This window comes from Sciurus carolinensis, chromosome 5 (genome assembly GCF_902686445.1).
Source record: "Sciurus carolinensis chromosome 5, mSciCar1.2, whole genome shotgun sequence".
Taxonomy (NCBI): Eukaryota; Metazoa; Chordata; class Mammalia; order Rodentia; family Sciuridae; genus Sciurus; species Sciurus carolinensis.
In genome coordinates this window covers 141,611,773-141,630,386 of record NC_062217.1, presented here as the reverse complement: position 1 = coordinate 141,630,386, position 18,614 = coordinate 141,611,773, and the positions used below count along the sequence as shown (strand labels likewise).

General features: G+C 40.5%; 1 protein-coding gene across 3 annotated transcripts in view; it reads right to left on the bottom strand.

Annotated features, from left to right (window-relative positions):
• Plce1 (phospholipase C epsilon 1) overlaps window positions 1–18,614 on the bottom strand; it is a 280,344-nt gene that overhangs the window by 236,075 nt on the left and 25,655 nt on the right. For all 3 annotated transcript variants that reach the window (XM_047553007.1, XM_047553006.1, XM_047553008.1), the window contains exon 2: window positions 11,263–12,818. In XM_047553007.1, coding sequence (XP_047408963.1) covers window positions 11,263–12,456 — 1,194 coding nt within the window. In that variant the 5' untranslated portion in view covers window positions 12,457–12,818. The remainder of the gene's footprint in view (window positions 1–11,262; window positions 12,819–18,614) is intronic.

Here is an 18,614-nt window from a genome sequence, read left to right as displayed (position 1 = left end):
AAAGATGCGGCTCAATTTCCAATCTGCCCTTCGCCATGAGGCTCAGCCCAAACCATTGGTGCATTATTTGTGGGTGCACCAAGGAAAACAGTTGGCAAGACTGAAGCCATGGTGAAGTTTGTACTGTATTCAGACTTGTCATTTTATCTTTGCTCAGAACATCTCCAAAACACCTCCTTTTACCTTCGGTCGCTTATAATACCCCCCCAATACAATCAATTCTATTCTGTATTGATATTCTGACCCAAGTCACATTAGCCAGGATGCCTGAACAGACTGTTTCTAAAATCTCAATCTAAGTTCAAAGGATGAAAATACTTTGCATAATTACAGCATAAATGGAAAAATGGGGGCAGTTTTGCAAGGTGATTCTTATAAAAGCTGAGCATGCCCAGGAGTAGAAAATAAATCTATTTCATCACCTTCACACTTTCAAGACATGGTAGCTACCAAATGCATTTGGCAAAAACACAGACTAACAAAAACGCTAAGAATAATATTCACTGGATTCTCTGAGCTCCTGATGTGTTGTTTTTACGTGTGGACAATGGTTCTCTGCCACCACTATCCAGTCGTTCATCTTGAGGCTCTGACCTTTCCAGCAACAATTAGACTTTCCTTGCTTTCCTTGCATTCTTTTCCCTTTATTTTGTGATCAATAGCTACCAACACCATTCCTTCTGGATTTCTTGGGTCAGTCTCAATTTTAAATATTCTGCCCTTCTATCCTCTGAATAAAAAGTTCCAATTTTTTATTTGGAAAATATGGTCGCCATAATAATGGCATTTTCCTCACAAAAAAATATCAGTTAATCCAGAGGCACACCATCATTACAGTTTGTGGCCATCACAAGGAGAACTGGCAAGTTCACCCAGGACCTGAGACCATTTTCCGGATCTCATTAAATGAGAAATAATGCATTTGCTATTAAACAATTTAGAACTCAGATGAACTTCTCCCTTGATCTAGAGGAGAGTTTTTCAAAGCTCAGGAATTACTATTTGATGGAAGGGTACACAATCTGGAAAAACTGAAGCCATGGGGCTTTCCAACAGCCAAACTCCCACACGCTGGCTCTCGAGGCACATCATACTCACTATTAAAGTGTCACCATTTATAATTTGGTGCTAAATCTCTCTGAAGCTAAGCTACTCAGCATGGTCTACTAACAAATTGATTCCTTATTCTATTAAAATAGAGGGAGAAGAGAAGTAGGTGTTGGTAAGAAGAGTGACCTAATCTTAAACTGAAAATAAAATTATTCTTTCTTTCACACCAGCACCCTGAAAAGAAAACCCAAGAACTGAGGTTTGACTCCATGCTTGTAGCACTTAGGAAAGAAAATGAGGCTGCCTTTGGATGAATTTTTATGCCCTTCAATAATTTTATGTCCCTTTCCCCCATCAGGGCCCACACTGAATCCTTAGGGCATGGAGGAAGAATAGAAAGGCTATATTCACAGGGAGATTTTACAACATTTGTCAACTGCTTGAATACACACCAGTTTCAAGTTCTTCTCCCACCCCTAACCTTCTGAGGGAGGAGACAACTTCATCTTTAATGGCATAACTCTGGGAAGAAATGCTACTGAGTCATGTTTTTCATGCTAGGTCAGTTGGTCAGGACCCTGGAAGATCACAGAACACTTTAAGATGGAAAAAAATGCTAAATGATGTTCCCAATAGTTTTGAGCATTTCAGCATGATCATAAGCTATATATTCTGACTCAGATGTGAGCAGTTTGCTTTGGACTTTGTTCTTGCTTACTTACTTATAAAACTTCTTAAATGTACTTCTAAATTACAGCAATTCAGTAAAAAATTCAAACCTTTGGGCTTGGTTTCCTCCCCCCTAGCTGCTGAGTCATAAAAATAAATCTTAGCCATTTCAATAGCCAACACGCCCCTCGCATTAAGAATTGGTATTGTTCCCCCATGACTCCCATTCATCCAAAGGTCACACCCAGCTCACATTTGAAGAAAGAAAGAGCTCAACATTTGCACATTTAATAAGAGAGCAGAATCTCTGCCAAGTTATAGGGGTGAATTGCATCAGAACCTTCCCGAGGAACTTCTGAGGAGTGGCTCTGGGCATGGACTTTGGAGGCAGCCAGACCTGGGTCCAAGTCCCAATCCTGTGTGACTTTGATGAACGTGCTGTTCCTTGTACTGAATATGCAAGGATGGGGATGTTACTAATACCTGCCTACTAGAGAGTTCCTACGAGAACCAAAGGACAGGGGAAAGACAAGGCCTGGAACACAGTGAACACCCAAGTGATTGCTTCTTCCTGCTACAGGCATTTCAGGGATTAGCCAATGGTGAAGCCCTTTTCCCTCTGCTTTTCTTGAACATCCGGTGTCAGGAGCAACTAGGTTCTCTCCAAATCAAACTTCAAGGAGGCACTACCTGGAGAGGTAGAATATTGACTCAATCCAAAATCCAAGGCCAGGATTTAAGTCAGGAAGTCACACGCTGGTGGGCTTTTAGAGTTAGGATGACATGTGCGATTTGCCATTCCTTAAATCACACATGCCAGATGCATTCACGGTGTCTGGCTCATGTCTGCCCTCACTCTTTTTATACTCAAAGGAACTAAAATCCCAGGCTCTAAGTGACTCACTCAAGATCACATACTCAGTTATTGGCAGAGCTGAAATTGGTACTTGGGTTTTTTTGTTTTTTGTTTTTTTTCAGGAGAGAGGACTGCTGTCTCAAGGCAGTATTTAGAGTCTTAAAGTCAGTTTGAAGAAATTAGTCCAACACCTCCCAGATCCCCACAGTGATCCCTCCAACTTAAAAGGGCTGTCCTTATCCCTTTACCACCATCCCCATCCCTAGCCACCACTGAGAAACAGAAACTAGACTCCCTTTGGTCCCATGGAACCTAGGGCTGGTAAGAACTGGGGGCTTGAAGGACAGTGCTCCAGGAGAAGGGGGCTTCTCTCCTCTTAGCCTCTGCAGTACAAAGTAGTCTTGCATCTTTCCTTGTAAGCACAAAACATCTGGAAACTTTACAGGCAGTTGAAAGGGGGAGCCAGGAACAAAGAGATACAAACATGACCCTTCTTTGTGTTTCAGGCCAACTCTGGAGAGGTGACAAGCATGGATCTCTGGGTTCACAGGCTTGGAAAGACCCCTTTGAACTTTAATGGAAATCTGATTCTGTCCCAGGTATTGCACAAAAGAGCTGGTTCCAAGCTCCAGGGGAAGGGGGAGAGGGGTGTGGCTAACAAGACAGCACTGGATCTGGGAAGGAGAGAAGGAGACATCGGGAGTGGCTGGAAACTGCCTTTCTTCATTAATAATTCAGGAAATCATTCAAGAAATATGTATTGAGCATTGACTGTCAGAGAAACTCTGGCTCAGAGTCTGGGTTGGGAATGGGGGCCTGGCAGGGAGGATCACTAACAGCATGTGAAACTAGGCTCAGGAGTGGATAGGAGTGATCCAGGCAGAGAGAGTGGTCCCTGAGCCAGGAGTAGGCAAACCTGTGCTTCAGGACCAGATAATAAATATTTGACTCTTTGCAGATCACACAAGTGTCTGTCCCAGCTACTCAACTGCACCATTACAACACGAAAGCAGCTATAGACAGACAACACATAAAGGAACAAATGTGGCTATGTTCCAACCACTTTTACTTTTGATCGCTGATATCTGAATTTCATGTAATTTTCACATGCCTTGAAATATTCTTTTTTTTTTTTTCACATAGCAACAACATTTTATTATTCCAAAGTTTTGGAAACAACCCAAATGTTTATCAACAGGAGGAAGAATAAAACTTTCATGTATACAATAGTCAGAAACAAATAAACTACAGCTATATACATTAATATGAATGCATCTCATGCTCAGGAAAACAAGTCATTGGAAAAAAAAAGTGGGTTTTTACATAAAATTAAAAACAAAATATAAACAAAGCCACATTTATATGCATATGTTAGGGATGCATATGTAGGTGATGAAGTTGCAAAGAAAAGCAAAGAATCTGATAAACACAAAATTCAGGATAGTGGTTGAGGCTGCCATTCGAGATTATACACAGGTGACTTCAAGACAGTGTTAATGTTCTATTTGTTCTACTTCTTGAGCTGGATGGTAAAGTTGTTCTTTTTTTTTTTTTACAGTTTTTAAATTTTTTTTTTATTTTTACAGACTGCATTTTGAGTCAGAAAAATGGTGGAAATATTCTTTTTTTGTTTTGCTTTTCAACTCCTTAAAACTGTAGAAGCCACTCTTCACTTGCATTTTAAGAATATCTATGTTGAGTTCTATGGAGGTTCAAGTCAAGGTCTTTCCAGATTTGGGAGATTATATTCATTTCTAAACCATAGACTCTCTTAGACCCTTGTGCCCAGGACTGGAACCAGGGTGAGACACATAAGCTGCCCAGCACTCAAAATTAAAATAGGCATTCACTAATGAGTACGGGGTAGGCATTTGGGAAACCCGAGAGTTAAGTGCCTCCTTAAATTTTGTGCACCTCACATCTCCCCTAATGGGCGCCTCACACATCTCCCCTAGCCCTAACTCTGCTTGCACCTGTGCATAATGAGGTATATTACCGGGAGGTGGTGGCCTCCTCCTCAACCATTAGTCCTGGCTGCCTTCCTGGTGATGCACAAGTTCACAGACTGGAAATGTGTTTCCCTGCCACTAGTCTGAGGAACAGAATTTGGATAATAAGAAAAATGATCCATAGAATAAAAAGCTTAGGCCAAAAGGAAGGAGAAAGAAATGGAAAAAACTGAAAACTGGAGACCGGGGATAATTTGTAGGAGAAGTAAGATAAAAAAGAAAATCTTAATTGAAAGTTGTTGCTCTGGACATGGGGTCACACACCTATATCCCAGCTACACGGCAGGTTGAAGCTTGAGGATCCTAAGTCTAAGGTCAGCCTGAGCAACTTAGTGAGATACTGTCTCGAAGTAAAATTTAGAAAAGGAGTGGGGATATAGGTCAGTTGGTAGAACATTTGCCTAGCATACATGAGGCCCTGGGTTCAATCCTATACCACAAAGAAAAAAGAAAGAAAAACAGGAAGTTGTTCCTTGTGGGGTAACTTAAGAAAGACTGAGAATCAGATTGATGTCCAAAGAACAGGTTTAACAAGTTCATTGTGAATTAAAATTGTAAAACTTCAGGTTGGGGATATAGCTCAGTTGATAGAGTGTTTGCTTTGCAAGCACAAGGCCCTAGGTTCAATCCCCAGCACTGCAAAAAAACAAAACAAAAATTGTAAAACTTCTGTGCTACTTCCTTGACTTTCATTCATTTTATCTATACCTTTATCTAAAACTCCACTGCAAACCCTACATCTGATAATGAACTTATATCGAGAATATGTAAAGAACTCGAAAATTAAAAGACAATTCAATTTAAAAATAGGCAAAGGAGCTGGGATGTAGCTCAGTGGTCGAGTACTTGCCTAGCAGGTGTGAGGCCCTGGGTTTGATCCCCAATGCTGACAAAAAGAAAAAAAGAAAAGGATTTGACTAGACACTTCTTCAAAAGAAAAGAATATAGATGGTTAAAAAGCCCATGAAAAGATGTTCAAGGTCATTAACCATCAGGAAAACACAAATCAAAACTACAGTACAACATCACTTCATATGCACTAGGATGGTTATAACCAGAAACACAGACAATAACAAATGCTGCTCAGGATATGGAAAAACTGGAACCCTCATGCATTACTGAATGTAAAACAGTGCCATTGTTTTTGAAAATGGTCCATCAGTTCCCTAAAAGATAAAACAGAGAGCTATCATAGGCCCAGCAATTCTACTCCCAGCTATGTACCTAAGAGAATTAGAGATGGATGTCCTCACAAGAACCTATACTTGCAAGTTCACAGGGTCATCATTCGTAATAGCCAAAATTGAAAACAACCCAATGTCTGGCCACTGATGAATGGATAAATAAAATAAAATGTATTCTACCCATACAATGGAATATTATTCCATACTAACAATGAAGTACTACATGCTACGACATACATGAACCTTGAAAACATCACACTAAGTGAAAGAAGCCAGTTACAAAAGAGCATGTACTGTATGAGTTCATTCAGATGAAAGTCCAGAATAGGGAAATTGGTTGCAACAGAAAGTAGATTAGAGGTTTCTTAGAGTTGGGAAGCGGGCAACAGGCAGGGAGGAGAGAGGGGATGCTAAAGGGCACTGGGCTTCCTTTAGAGATGATGAAAGGAATCTAAAATGGACCACGATGAAGGTTGCACATGTCTGTGAACGTACTGTACCCTTTATATGAGTGAGTGTATGGTATATGAACTGTATCTCAATAAAATTGTTTTTAAAAAAAAGAATAAAAAGAAATTGGAGCATCTCTCCTCCCTCCAAGGAGATATGCTACTATGCTTCAGAGAAAGGACACTCCTTAACCCTCAAGGGTGATCACAGGTCTTTGTGTTGCTGGAGGCTGAGGTAGTTCTTTATGGTGCTTTCCGAAGGTTTCAGGGAAGGGCCTGGGATTCAAGGCAGAGGGCCAAGTGTAGGGGGGGCTTGCATGACTGAGTTCTGCAGGACCCATATTTAATGTTTGGCTTTGGATGTATCCAGGTCAGCCGCTAGAACAAAGAAGCACTGAAAGGGGCCCCATTTGGGTGTTGTGTGCCTCTCCAGAGGCAGAAAATGAGTCCACCAGTTGGTCTAGTCAAGGGGGTTAGAGGATGGTCACCCCGACCCCACACTGATGCTTCAAATCCTTGAGAGCTGAATCATTTGGTCACTAGGGCAAAATCTACCCATCACCCCAAGATGCCCATAAACCCTGAGGGGTCTGCCCTACTTGAGTCAGCACCCACAGAGAGGAAACTCCTATTACTCATGACCGTGTGGAGTCATTCCATGGTGGTCCCTCTGTAGGATGCAGGTTGTGGATGAGACCAGTTACATACTCTGGCTCTGATTCTTTTCTGGCCACATACTAACCATGAACCATTCTAAGACATGGGGTCTCTCTAGATGCTGATTCCCATTATGCAGAACATCTAGGGGAGAGGAAGGGGCTGTTGATACTGCCCCAAGGCTGTAGTGGCCTCGAATGCAATCACCTCAAACCAGAGTCTGAAGTCAGGAGTTTTTGTTCCATCTCTTACCAAATCCTAGCCAAAGAACAGGTACAACCACAGAGATGCAGAAGTGAGTCTATTCTACACTGTCCCAATGCAGTTTGTAAAGGAAAGTGGTCTGATCATCACAGAGCTGGCTTGGGGCAGCACGTCACATTTTCCACTGATGCACTAGACGTGACTAAACTGCACAGGGATGAGTGAGGGTTGGATTCCCTTGACTGTGCTCAGCAGGAAGGGCCAGCATCGTCCTATACCCATGTCACGAACCTCAGTAATGGAAGAGGCAGCCTGGCATCTCACCAACCAAAGGCTTCCAGCTTCGCCTAAGCACCCCATGAAATTTTAATTATTTCAAGGTCCAAACTGTCCCTGAGCTCCAAGGCAACCAAATTTCCAGACCATAAAACAAGCCATGTTACTATTTCAACAGTCATCTCTTACAACATTAGACAGAAGGTTCATTGGATATTTGATCATTCATAAAATTTACAAATTAGAAGATGAATTTATTATCAATGGGTCGCTTTACACATAACAAAGACATTATCTTCCTCTGATGGTTCAATCCAGTTCAGTTTGAAAGAGATAAAATATAGAATCAAGGATATTTATACCAACAAAGATATTGTTAAACGCTCAAAAAAATTGTTATTGCCTTTTAAGTTTAATTTTCTGTGTGTGATAGTAAAGAATGAAGAAGAAACCTTTTAGAAGGAAGAAAGCAAGATATGGAAGCTGGTTTTGACCCTGCTTTTTAGTGTACAGTTTCCTAGTCTGATTGTTTTTCCCTGTGGTACCAGGGATTGAACTTGGTCTCATGCATGCTAGGCAAGTGCTCTACCGATGAGCCACACCACCAGCCAGAGTCCAATTTTTTAAAAAACAGTTTTTACATTCTTCTCTCTGTATTTTCTTGATTTATTTTTCATTTTTATTCTTTTTTTTATTTCAATCTGAAGATTACTTATGTTTTCTATTTTGCCATATATACATATCTGTGTACAGTAAACCCTCTTGTGGATCCAGGCAGGGAAATACATGAAGTACCAACAGAAGAGCTGGTGGAATTTCTGACCTTTCCATCCCTGGCCCCCCTTCTGATGCAGGTGGAACTCAGGGTACATGAGCTTGTCTGGCAGGGCAGAAGCAGGAACTCCTTGTACTTTACCTTCAAGATAACTCTAGGATTCCGAACTTCCCCAAAATTCAGATGGGGAGAGAATTTTTTAAAAGGATAAACACTCTCAACCAATTTTTAACCTGGAGACTTTAGCCATTTGCCAAATTACCCCACCTTTTTGAGCCAATAAATTGAGAGCAAGAGAGAGGGAGTAGGACTGTCAAGGGGTTAAGGGGCAGGGCTTTCATGTTTTATAAGCAGGAGGAGGAGGATACCAATATAGTTAGTCAGCATGCATTAATTCTCATTAATGTCTTCCGCTCAAATCCATTCTTCACTGCACAGCTGTGCAAATATAAATTAATTGGGCCATTTTGACCAAGGCATCCAAGAAAAATTTTTTTAATGTGAAGCCAAAGAATTAATTGGACAAATAACACATTTTTTTTGACACGTGGGAAGGATTATTCAAGCTACCATATCATAGATTAAGACATACACGCATCCCTTGGTACCCATGGGGAATTGGTTCCAGGACCTCTGGAAGATGCCAAAATCTTCATATAAAATGATGTGGTATTTTTATATAACCTATCTATATCCTCCTGTATACTTCAAATGATCTCTAAATTCTTTATAATAACTAAGATGGTATCAGTTCTATGCAAACAGTTATCACACTGTATTGTGATAATGACAAGGGAAAAGTCTGTGGTGTTCAGAACAGACATGATATTTTTTCAAATACTTTCAATCTGTATTTGATTGAACGTATAGAATATCTGCAGGTTCTGCACATTCAAATTCATACTATTATAAAAGTCCCTGAGTGAAATACCACCAAAGAGCAGAATGAGTTGGGAATGAGACCACCACACAGCAGGTAGTGAATGGCGGGAGAGAACAGTAGCACTTGCTCGTGCTGACAGGTAACATTTAACACCCACAAGAATACCATTATCTCAGATGGAAGGGCAGTTCTTACGGTCCCTCCAACAGTTTGTATGTGTAACTAGGAACACAGAGGTTAAGCAACCTGCCAGTCAGTGATAGAGTCAGTTACAATTTGTTTTCGGTGTCTAAAAAAAGAAAAAAAATCGTGTGCATTATAGTTATACAAAACAGTGCAGTTCATTTTGACATATTCATATGTGTATATAACATAGCTTTCTCCCTTTAAATCCTTGTACTATCCCCTTCCCTCCTGTCCTCCCTCCCTCAATCCCCTTCCTCTACTCTATTGGTCTTCCTTCTATTTATTTATTCATTTGATGCATTGTAGTAGTCAATCGCACTATAAATTCAGGTGGACTAACTCCAGAAACTGTTTCTAACCGTGTCTTTTTCTATATACTTGGCATTACGTTTGCATTACAGAGAGTGCAAAAAGGTAGGGCTCAGTTATTGCCCTTAGCAATTTACAATCTGACTGGTGAACCAGGAAGGACATGCATAAAATAATCAGAAAATAGAACAGGAGCACATCATCAGATACACACCTTTTAGGTGATGAAGGCAATTCACAGGAGGTGAGGGCACATGGGTATAGCTCATCTGTGCAACATTTGAGAAGGATTTCCACCACATTCTCAACTAAACAGCGACGTGGAGAGAAGACCATACTTGAGACAAAAATTATGGATCCCTGATATGCTGTGGTGTACATGTTCACCATATGTACACCTCTCCCTTTCAGAAATCTGCCCTAAGACTGGACAGAAGATGGCCAGCCCATCCAACAGCTGCATCTTAAGGGTTAATAAAAATGTCCACAGTCCCCTGTGAGCCTGGTCTCAGATAGAAGGGCAGTTCCTGCAGTCCCTCTGACAGAGGTATGGCAAACTCTCCCCACCTCCAGAGACTAGGGAGGGAGAAGAGAATTTGCATCATCTCCTCCTCCATTCAATTCATTGAAAATTAACCAGCCCAGGGCCTATGACTGAGGAAAAGGGCAGTTTTGAAAGACGGATCATAAATGACTCAGAAGAAGCAGTCACGGGGCTGCAGAGAGGAGTAAACTGGAAGAAAGCACTGGCGTGCCATGAATTATCCTGAAATTTGCACCAGACTCACAAGCTCCTTGAGAAATTGTAACCAAAGTTCTGAAGGAACCCGTTTCCATTCCCTTTATTATGCTTCAATTTCTCGTGTGGTCTCAACGTTTAAGCATACGTGTCCACAGAAACCAGCACTTCTAAGCAGGACATCATGATGCTCTCAGCAGCAATCTCACAGTTGGGAGGTGCTGGGCAACTCATAGTACAGAGCAGGACAGGCAGTCCACACCTGTGACTTGTGTGGGATCCAGTGAAGAGCCCCAGAAGCAAATCTGTAGACGCCGGCTTGGGTGAGTGGTCCTCTGTGCGGAGCAGGCCTGCAGGCTTTTACTCCTCGGGCAAGCTCCCTGCTGTTCCTGAGCTTCCAAGTAGCATCAGGGCAGAGCCAATATTCCTAAAATCTCTCAGTCAAAAAGCTAAGAGCTCAGTTCAAACTCCTAGTCAACAGTTCTCAACTCCTTAGAACCCATAGAATCATTAAGGGAACTTTGAATAAATATTCAAGCTCTACCAACCCCAGCACTTCTGATTCAAAGGGACTGGGATTGGCCCCAACACTAACTGTAACATGTAACCAGCATTAGAATCACCATGTCTAACTCAGTCAAGTCTGAAATAACATAAACATCACCAAAAGGGTATGACCTAATGAACAGACACTGAAAAGAACAGAAGTCTTCTGCTCCTTTAAATGCTCACTTTGAGTTTTATTTCTTTCTGGATTTTGAGAAATTACCTAAAAGCAAAATGCCTGGATTATAATTCTAATTCTGCCATGTTTTGTTACTTACTTACAATGTTGCAGAGTCGACTCAATCTCAATAGCTATCAATTGGAGTATCTGTTTTCCAATAGCTACAAATGCTCCCCCTAAGAATCATAATTTGACAGGTCTTAATATTTTCCATGAATTAAGATGATGGAAATTTGGATTTTGAAAAGATCAAGTTTAAAGAAAGTATGAAAGAAACTTGAACTCTTACCGTATACCACAGGGCTTCTGACACACATTGGCCCCCACCGTGCCTTATCTCCACTGTGGACAGAGGTTCCGTGACTCCCCCATAAGGCAATAAGAGGCCATTTCTTTTCTGATCAACATAACTCCAAGCAACTAGTCCAATGTGGCCAGAAGGCAGGGTTCTCATGATTGCTCTTGTCCCCGTATACACAGACTTCTTTACTTCCCTATCATTTTTGCAAAATCTCCTGACTAACAAAGTGGACCGCTCCTTTTTGCTTTTAAAAAAGTCTTCTTCTGTATCTTCACAATTATCAGGGAAATCCTCAAAATGGCTCAAAAAAGTCTTGGTGGGTGGACTGTCAGTGAAACTCCCCCTGCCAATGCTATCACTTGCGCATAGCATGTCATCCTTGTGGCCAGAGCCCTCAAAGCACAGGTATTTATCATTCAAGGTGTCCCAATGCTCACACTGCAGCTGCCCATTCCTGTTATCACAGCTTTTTGCCAACTTCATCAGTTTACAAGTATAAGCTGCGTAATTTTGCTTTTGCCCCCCGCCAGGAAGTGGAATGCAATTTCCACAATCGTCCAAAATTAAGCTTTCGGATAGGGTGTGGAAAGGGTCTGACATTCTTCTGTCAACTTCATAATGAAAATGAAATACCGCCATGCTGCTGTCAGGCTGCATTCCGTGGGTCTCGATGATCTCAGAGTGATTTCCTAAAGGACTAATGCTCATGGGAGGTGGATCTATTTCCAGTTTAAGTCCAGGGAACACCTTTCTTTCCAGTGGAGAAGGAATTCCAGTTTCCAAACAGAGGCCTTCCTCCATGACGGAGTTGTCATAAAAGCCGCCCTGAGGAAGGCTGCGCTGATGGTTTCGCATTATGTGGTTGCAGTTAATGTTAAGGTTTTTCACAGAATCTGCCACACTTTCCTCCCAGCACTTTTCATTACTGTTCTCATCACTCAGCATTTTCTCCCTTGCTACTGAGAGAACATTAGGCAAGTGGCTTCCGGAAGATTCTTCGTGAAGCTTGTTCTGTTGCGAGATGGTATGAGAGGTCTGCCCACCTTGCCTGACAGTATGAGTCTTTGGAATACTGATGTCAGAGACCTTTTCACTATTTTCATCTATGGCTGACTGGGCAGGCACCACTTTTTTCTGACTCACAGGGTTGAGAACGGAAGCTGCCATTTCTTCAGAAGTCATCCTGATGGATGCAGTTTTCAGCTACTGCTGTTTCTCCTCCCTGCTGATCATGGCAAGATTTCTAGAAAATGACTGACTGTTGAAACAATCTCAGTTCTAAACAAGTTCTTTTGAGAAATGTGATGATTCCTTTCAATTAGGTACACTAAGAGCCAAATAAAATTTCCCACCTATAATTTCTTATTATGAATATTTTATTCTAGATAAGAGTTTAGTATGGCAGATATATCTTCTTTCCTCTGTTATTTGGAGAGCAAAAAAAAAAAAAACTGAAGTCTTTCATTCAGGATTACACTCTATAATTTCTGGTCCATCATTAACTTGCAATGATTTAAAAATCCAACTTGAATGTTTCCTGTTTCCTGTAAGAAAAGAGATAATGTCAAACACTGTAGCACTAAGCATGTTTTCAAAAATGAGCTCATAAATTAATATAAAATATAGGACAATTTTGAGTAAGAAGTTTTGCAATCAAAAGTTAGTTTTAATGTTTAAAAGAAAAAAAAAAGGGGGGGATGATGTTTCAACATTTCAGAACTTCTGTTTCCAGCCAAAATGGAGTAATAAGAACAAAATTTATTCTCTCACCTTTAAAAACTAAACAAATTGGTTTGGGGGGCAAGGAATAATGGTTTTCAGACACTGAATAGGCAAAAGAGAACACTTATCTCTGAAAGAAGAGGGGAAAAAATGAAGTGAGCCCTATAAATGCTCTGGTTTATTACCTAGAGAGTGTCCAGGTCATAGGGCAGGAAAGGGGACTCAGAACTCAGCAGCATACCTGAGTAGAAGAGAAAGAGCTAAGACTTCAGGGAGGCTAGGGAAATAAGACACACCTAAACAAACAGGAGCAAAAAATAAGAATGACAGAAGATGTCTCATCAGAAACAATGCAAACCAGAGGGAAGTGGAGCAAATCTTTAACATACTGAAAGAAAAAGCACGGTTAACTGAGAATTCTATACTCAGCAAAAATGTGTTCTGCAAATGAAAATGAACAAAAACTTTTGCAGACATACAGAGCTGAAAGAATTCATCACTAGCAGATCTTCACTATAAGAAACAAGAAAGGAAGTCCTTTAGGCAGAAGGAAAATGCCAGAGAGAAATCTGCCTCTGTGTAAAGGAATAATCTGAAAATGCTAAGCATGTGAGTAAATACATTTTTTCTCATGTTTTAAACAAGATAATCATGATCTTAACAAGATCACTGACCATTTAAAGCAAAAATCATAATAACAATGCATTGTGGAGTTTCTAACAAATAGAGAAGTCCTGGGCTGGAAAGCTAGTGCATGCCAGCAACTCTACCAACAGAGAGGGGAAATGAAACAAATTTCTATTCAGATGAGGAGGTGCAACTGCGAAGGACATACAAGGCACTCTGGAACAAGAAGGTGCCCATTGCAAGTAGGTATCGCTCTCTCCTAAGGCCATTCATTGGCAGTCACGCTTTGTGGTCTATGCCAGCTTGCTTTGCCTTTGCTCTTTGTCACATAGATGTCCTTCTTCCCCTTGCTTTCCTGTATCCTCTTTCCCAAAAAGTCATCAACCTCCCTATATGCTATTACTTATATGTCCCCTTGCACACATAGTCTCTCGCCTGCTCTCAGCATATGCAAGTCTTCACAATCACCCTAAAGGATCTGACAATATCCTAGCAATCACATTCTTCACGGGGTAAAATACAGCCACACAGAGCAACGCCTCCGGGCTCATCACCCCAGCCCTTCCCACTTTTTGCATCCTCCTTCCAACTTGGCTTCTTTTTTCTTCTATTTTGAAAGTGCCTCTTTTTTATTTTTATAGGTATATGCTCAGTTAAAAAAAATTCAAACAATGCAGAAAATGACATGGAGAAAAGTTTTAAAAACACTAATCCCACCATTGAGAGATAACTATTCCGAGGGCACTCCTTGCAGAACCCTCCCACGCATCATTGTGCAAAGCTGTATGTATGTAACTACACAAATGCCAGTTTGTATTGTACATGTTGTTCTGTGAGTGCTTTTTAAAATTCAAAGTGCATCATAGACAATTTTTCATGTCAAGAATGGTACAGGTAACTTTAATGGCTTACTGTATTAACTTGGGTTTAACATCTTTGTTCTACTTTTTAAAGGACACCTTTTCAGGCCCAAACCTTCACACTGACAGTTGATCTGTCCTTTCTCACCCACGAGGTAAGCAATTTGAAGTAAGAGAGGCTTAAAATATGTAATTATTACCTCATGTAATTCTCATTCCATCCTACAAGATAGTGTGATGGTTTTTAAATATGTTCATAAATTCACTGATACTTTTATTTTCAGAAAGGGGAAGCCAGTTCCCCTTCCCTTGTGGGCTGTGCATAGTACCTTCCTTCTAACATAACAGAATGTGGTGGAAGTAACAAGTATAGGTTTGAGACTGACACCATAAAAGTCATTGGAACTTCCTCCTTGCTTTTATTCTTCTCTCACTTGTCCTTGGGGCAAATGACTGCCAAGTACTGAGGACTCCTGCCAACAGCCGTCTGAGTGTGCTGTCTAGGAAGTGGCTTCCCCAGGCTCACCCATGGCTTCAGATGATGGTAGTTACACCTACATCTTAACGGCGATCTCATGGGAGACCCTCAGCCACACAAGACACCACTCAAATTCCTGAGCACAGAAACTGTGAGATAATAAATGTATACTGTTTTAAGACATGAATTTGAGGTAAGTTGTTACATAATTTGTTACAGAGCAATAGATAACTAATACAGGTAAAGTACTGCTAGCCACATTGGAAGGTCATAAATCAAAGCATAGAAAAGTTAAGTCAATTGCCAAAAATCATCCTGGATCTTTGGCTGGAAAATCATGGAAACAGAACTCAAACCCAAGAAGCTTGACTCCAGAAGTTCATCTCTTAATCATGGGCTAATCCTGCTTTCTCTTCTATCAAGCCTGAAATCCCATGGGTTTGGGTCTGATGTGTGTGAAGGCTCACGGGTACGGGGAAGAGTATGGGATGCCTCGTAAATGTCATCACAAGAGACAACAACCAAGGTTCAGCAGCTCTGTTGTATCAGTGACATGGTGCTGAATTTACTGTTGCCAGTGCACACACACTCCTCTCCCCAAGTCCACTCGGATTTTATTTGAGTTTATCTCTGGAAGGCTGAAGATTATATTCAGTCTGCTGAAGCAATGGTCTTTGTTTCATCTCCAGCTGTATTCAGGAATGAGCAACATCACAGAGAGCTGACTCCCTGGAGCACTAGGCTTGGCTCCATCTCAGCCCATTCCTTTATTCAACAAATATTTGCTGAGTACAAAATCAAATAAGGCACAAATCTGACCTTCGGTTTCCTTGCAAGCCAATAAATCACCAGACAATGTACAGTACAAACAGGGTTATGATCTGCATTAATACAGAGAAAGAGTACCCAAATCCATCAGAGGGGATAAGGTGGGAGTGATTCCTAGAGTGGGTTTCCTGGAGAAGTTGATTGAGCTGGGTTTTTAAAGACAAGTAAGAGTTAGCAAGATGAAGACATGGGGTACACTTCTCATGGAAAAGCAATATGAACTATCATAAAGAGAAACATCCAGACATAGGGTCTGGCACCTCTGGAAAATCTTTTAACCACTTTTGAGTTTGATAGTCTCTCCTATAAGATAGAAATAAAACCATCTATTCCATAAGGTTGTGAAATAAATACTTTGAAAACTACCAATTCAGGGGATATGTTTGTTATTCTATGCCTTATAAATGTCTTCATAAGAGTCAAGAACCAAGGTTCAGCAGCACTGCTGTGTCAGTGATGTGGAATTGAATTTACTGTTGCTGGAAACACATACTCTTCTCCCAGATCCACTCCAATTTTAATTTTAGTTCTATAGCTGGGATCAACTCCTGATTCTCAGCTGCATGACCATGAGGGATTAAATTATCACTCTTGAGTTGTACTTTTCACATCTATAATGAGATGAAACATATATTTTATATGTCAGCAGTGACTAGCCCATCAAGAAATGCTAATTTTCTGACGACTCCCTCAAAGCATGCAAGGGCCAAATATATGACAGAACAAAAGGGAACTTTCAAGGTTGCAAGAACAAGCCATAGATTACATATATATGTATATATACATATTTCCTATTTATACATATTCATATATATTTTACACACACACACACACACACACACACACACACACACACACATGAATGACTAGGGAAATGAAAGACCAGGAAGTAGAGCTAGTGCTATGGACATGCAGGAGATGCTAGAAATCCTAGACAAAGAAGTAAGATAAGAAAAAGAAATGAAAGGCACAAGAAAAATCAAGATTGACATACAGGAAGCTTTCAGCTTCATGTGAGAGAAATACCATCTGAGAATAATGCTGTTGATGCATTTCTATGAGTTCAATCAGGGACTGGCAAACTACAGCCTGAGGCCCAAAGCTGGCCTGCCACTTCAATTTTTGTTCAAATCCCCAGCACCGCAAAAAAAAAAAAAAAAAAAAAAAAAAAAATTATTGGAACACAGCCACACTGATTCATTAATGTCCTGTTTCTGGCTGTTTCTGCATTATAATGGTAGAACTGAGAAGTTGTGACAGAGACCACGTAGTCCACAAAGCCAAAGATATTTATCGCCTTGTCCTTTACAGAAGGGCTACTCCCTCCTTGAGCAGCTATACGAGATAAATAACAAGATAACAAAATGCCTGTTTAGAGCGAGGAAAAGAAGTGGGAGGCTTGATAGAGGTCTTCATGTATCTGAGGGACCCAGATGAGGATATGGGCTTACTTCATGTTTTCTTCAAAAGGTAGGATAAGGGCCAAGACATAGGAATTATTAGGGAGGAAGCTTGGGCCTAGTCTAATAAAAAAATTCCTAACATTTAGAGCTGTTCAAGAAAGGGTGAGCTGTCTTGAGCATGGTCTTTTTATAGAGGCATTTAAATAGAAACATATTATTCAGCATTGGGGGCACTTGATATATGTTGGACAAATTAATAGAGTGAATGGATGGATGATTGTCTATCAAGGTTAATTATAAAAACAAGAATACTTATTGAGCATATACCATATCAGGCATATGCTAACCACAGTATACATATTATCTCATTTAATCTTTACAGTAAGAGTATCGGTAGAGTAAGGGAGACTTCTAATTGTCTCCCAAAATCTGTTCTCATTTTCCTCAGGAATAGAATCTCTGAACTTTAGCCAAGCACATGGCCACTGCTTTATTAGCCTCTTTTATAGCTAGATGTGACCCAGTGACTAAGTTATAGTTAATGAGATATAAGCAAAAGTGATCTGCAACTTCTGGAAAATATCCTTGAAGAGAGAGGGTGTGCCCTTCTCCTCCCTCTTTCTCCTTTATTCTAGTTAGGGAAAAAAAAAAAAAAAAAGGCAAGATGGCTGGAGATGGAGCAACATTCTTAAGCCATGAGAACAAATGTTTTATACAGCAAAGAAGAATGACAGAAACCTGGGGAGCTATTTCCTCGATTTGGGAGAGGGAAAAATAAAATTCTATCTTGTTTAAGCCACCACTACTTTAGGTTTTCTGTCACTTTCATCCAAATTGCTTCCTGATAAAAATAGGTACTATTATTATCCCCATTTTATATGTGAAGCTGACAGTGTACAAGAATACAGACATGTGATATAACAAGGACTTTATGAAAAACTCCTGCACTGGAGAGAGTTGTGCTTACTAATTCCTAGGATGTTTCCAATTTTGCTCTCCTAAGCTAATTGGAATACTATGTATGAAAAAGAATGCTTAAGTGAGAAAAAACTGTAAAGAGGAACATTTTTTCTTTTTGCAGGTGTTGGAAGGAGGTAGGGCTTAACAATAACAACAACAAATTTATCAAGGAACTGTCAATCATTTATTAAGTATATATTATAGAATATATAGAGAGTTCAGGAGATAAGATAGCACTGGATCAGGAGATCACCAAGGCCTGATGGATGGGGGATTTGAGCTGGGACTTTACAGAGAGACAGAAATTCGTTGCATCCGTGGAGAGGAAAAGTAGAGGGAAGAGTGTAACAAAAGATGAAGGGGAAAAACCCAAGGCAGAACCATAAATTCATCTGAATTTTTCAGGAGAACATGTCATTCAATCAACATGGAAATTGCTCAGTAATTTCACTGTCACGGAAA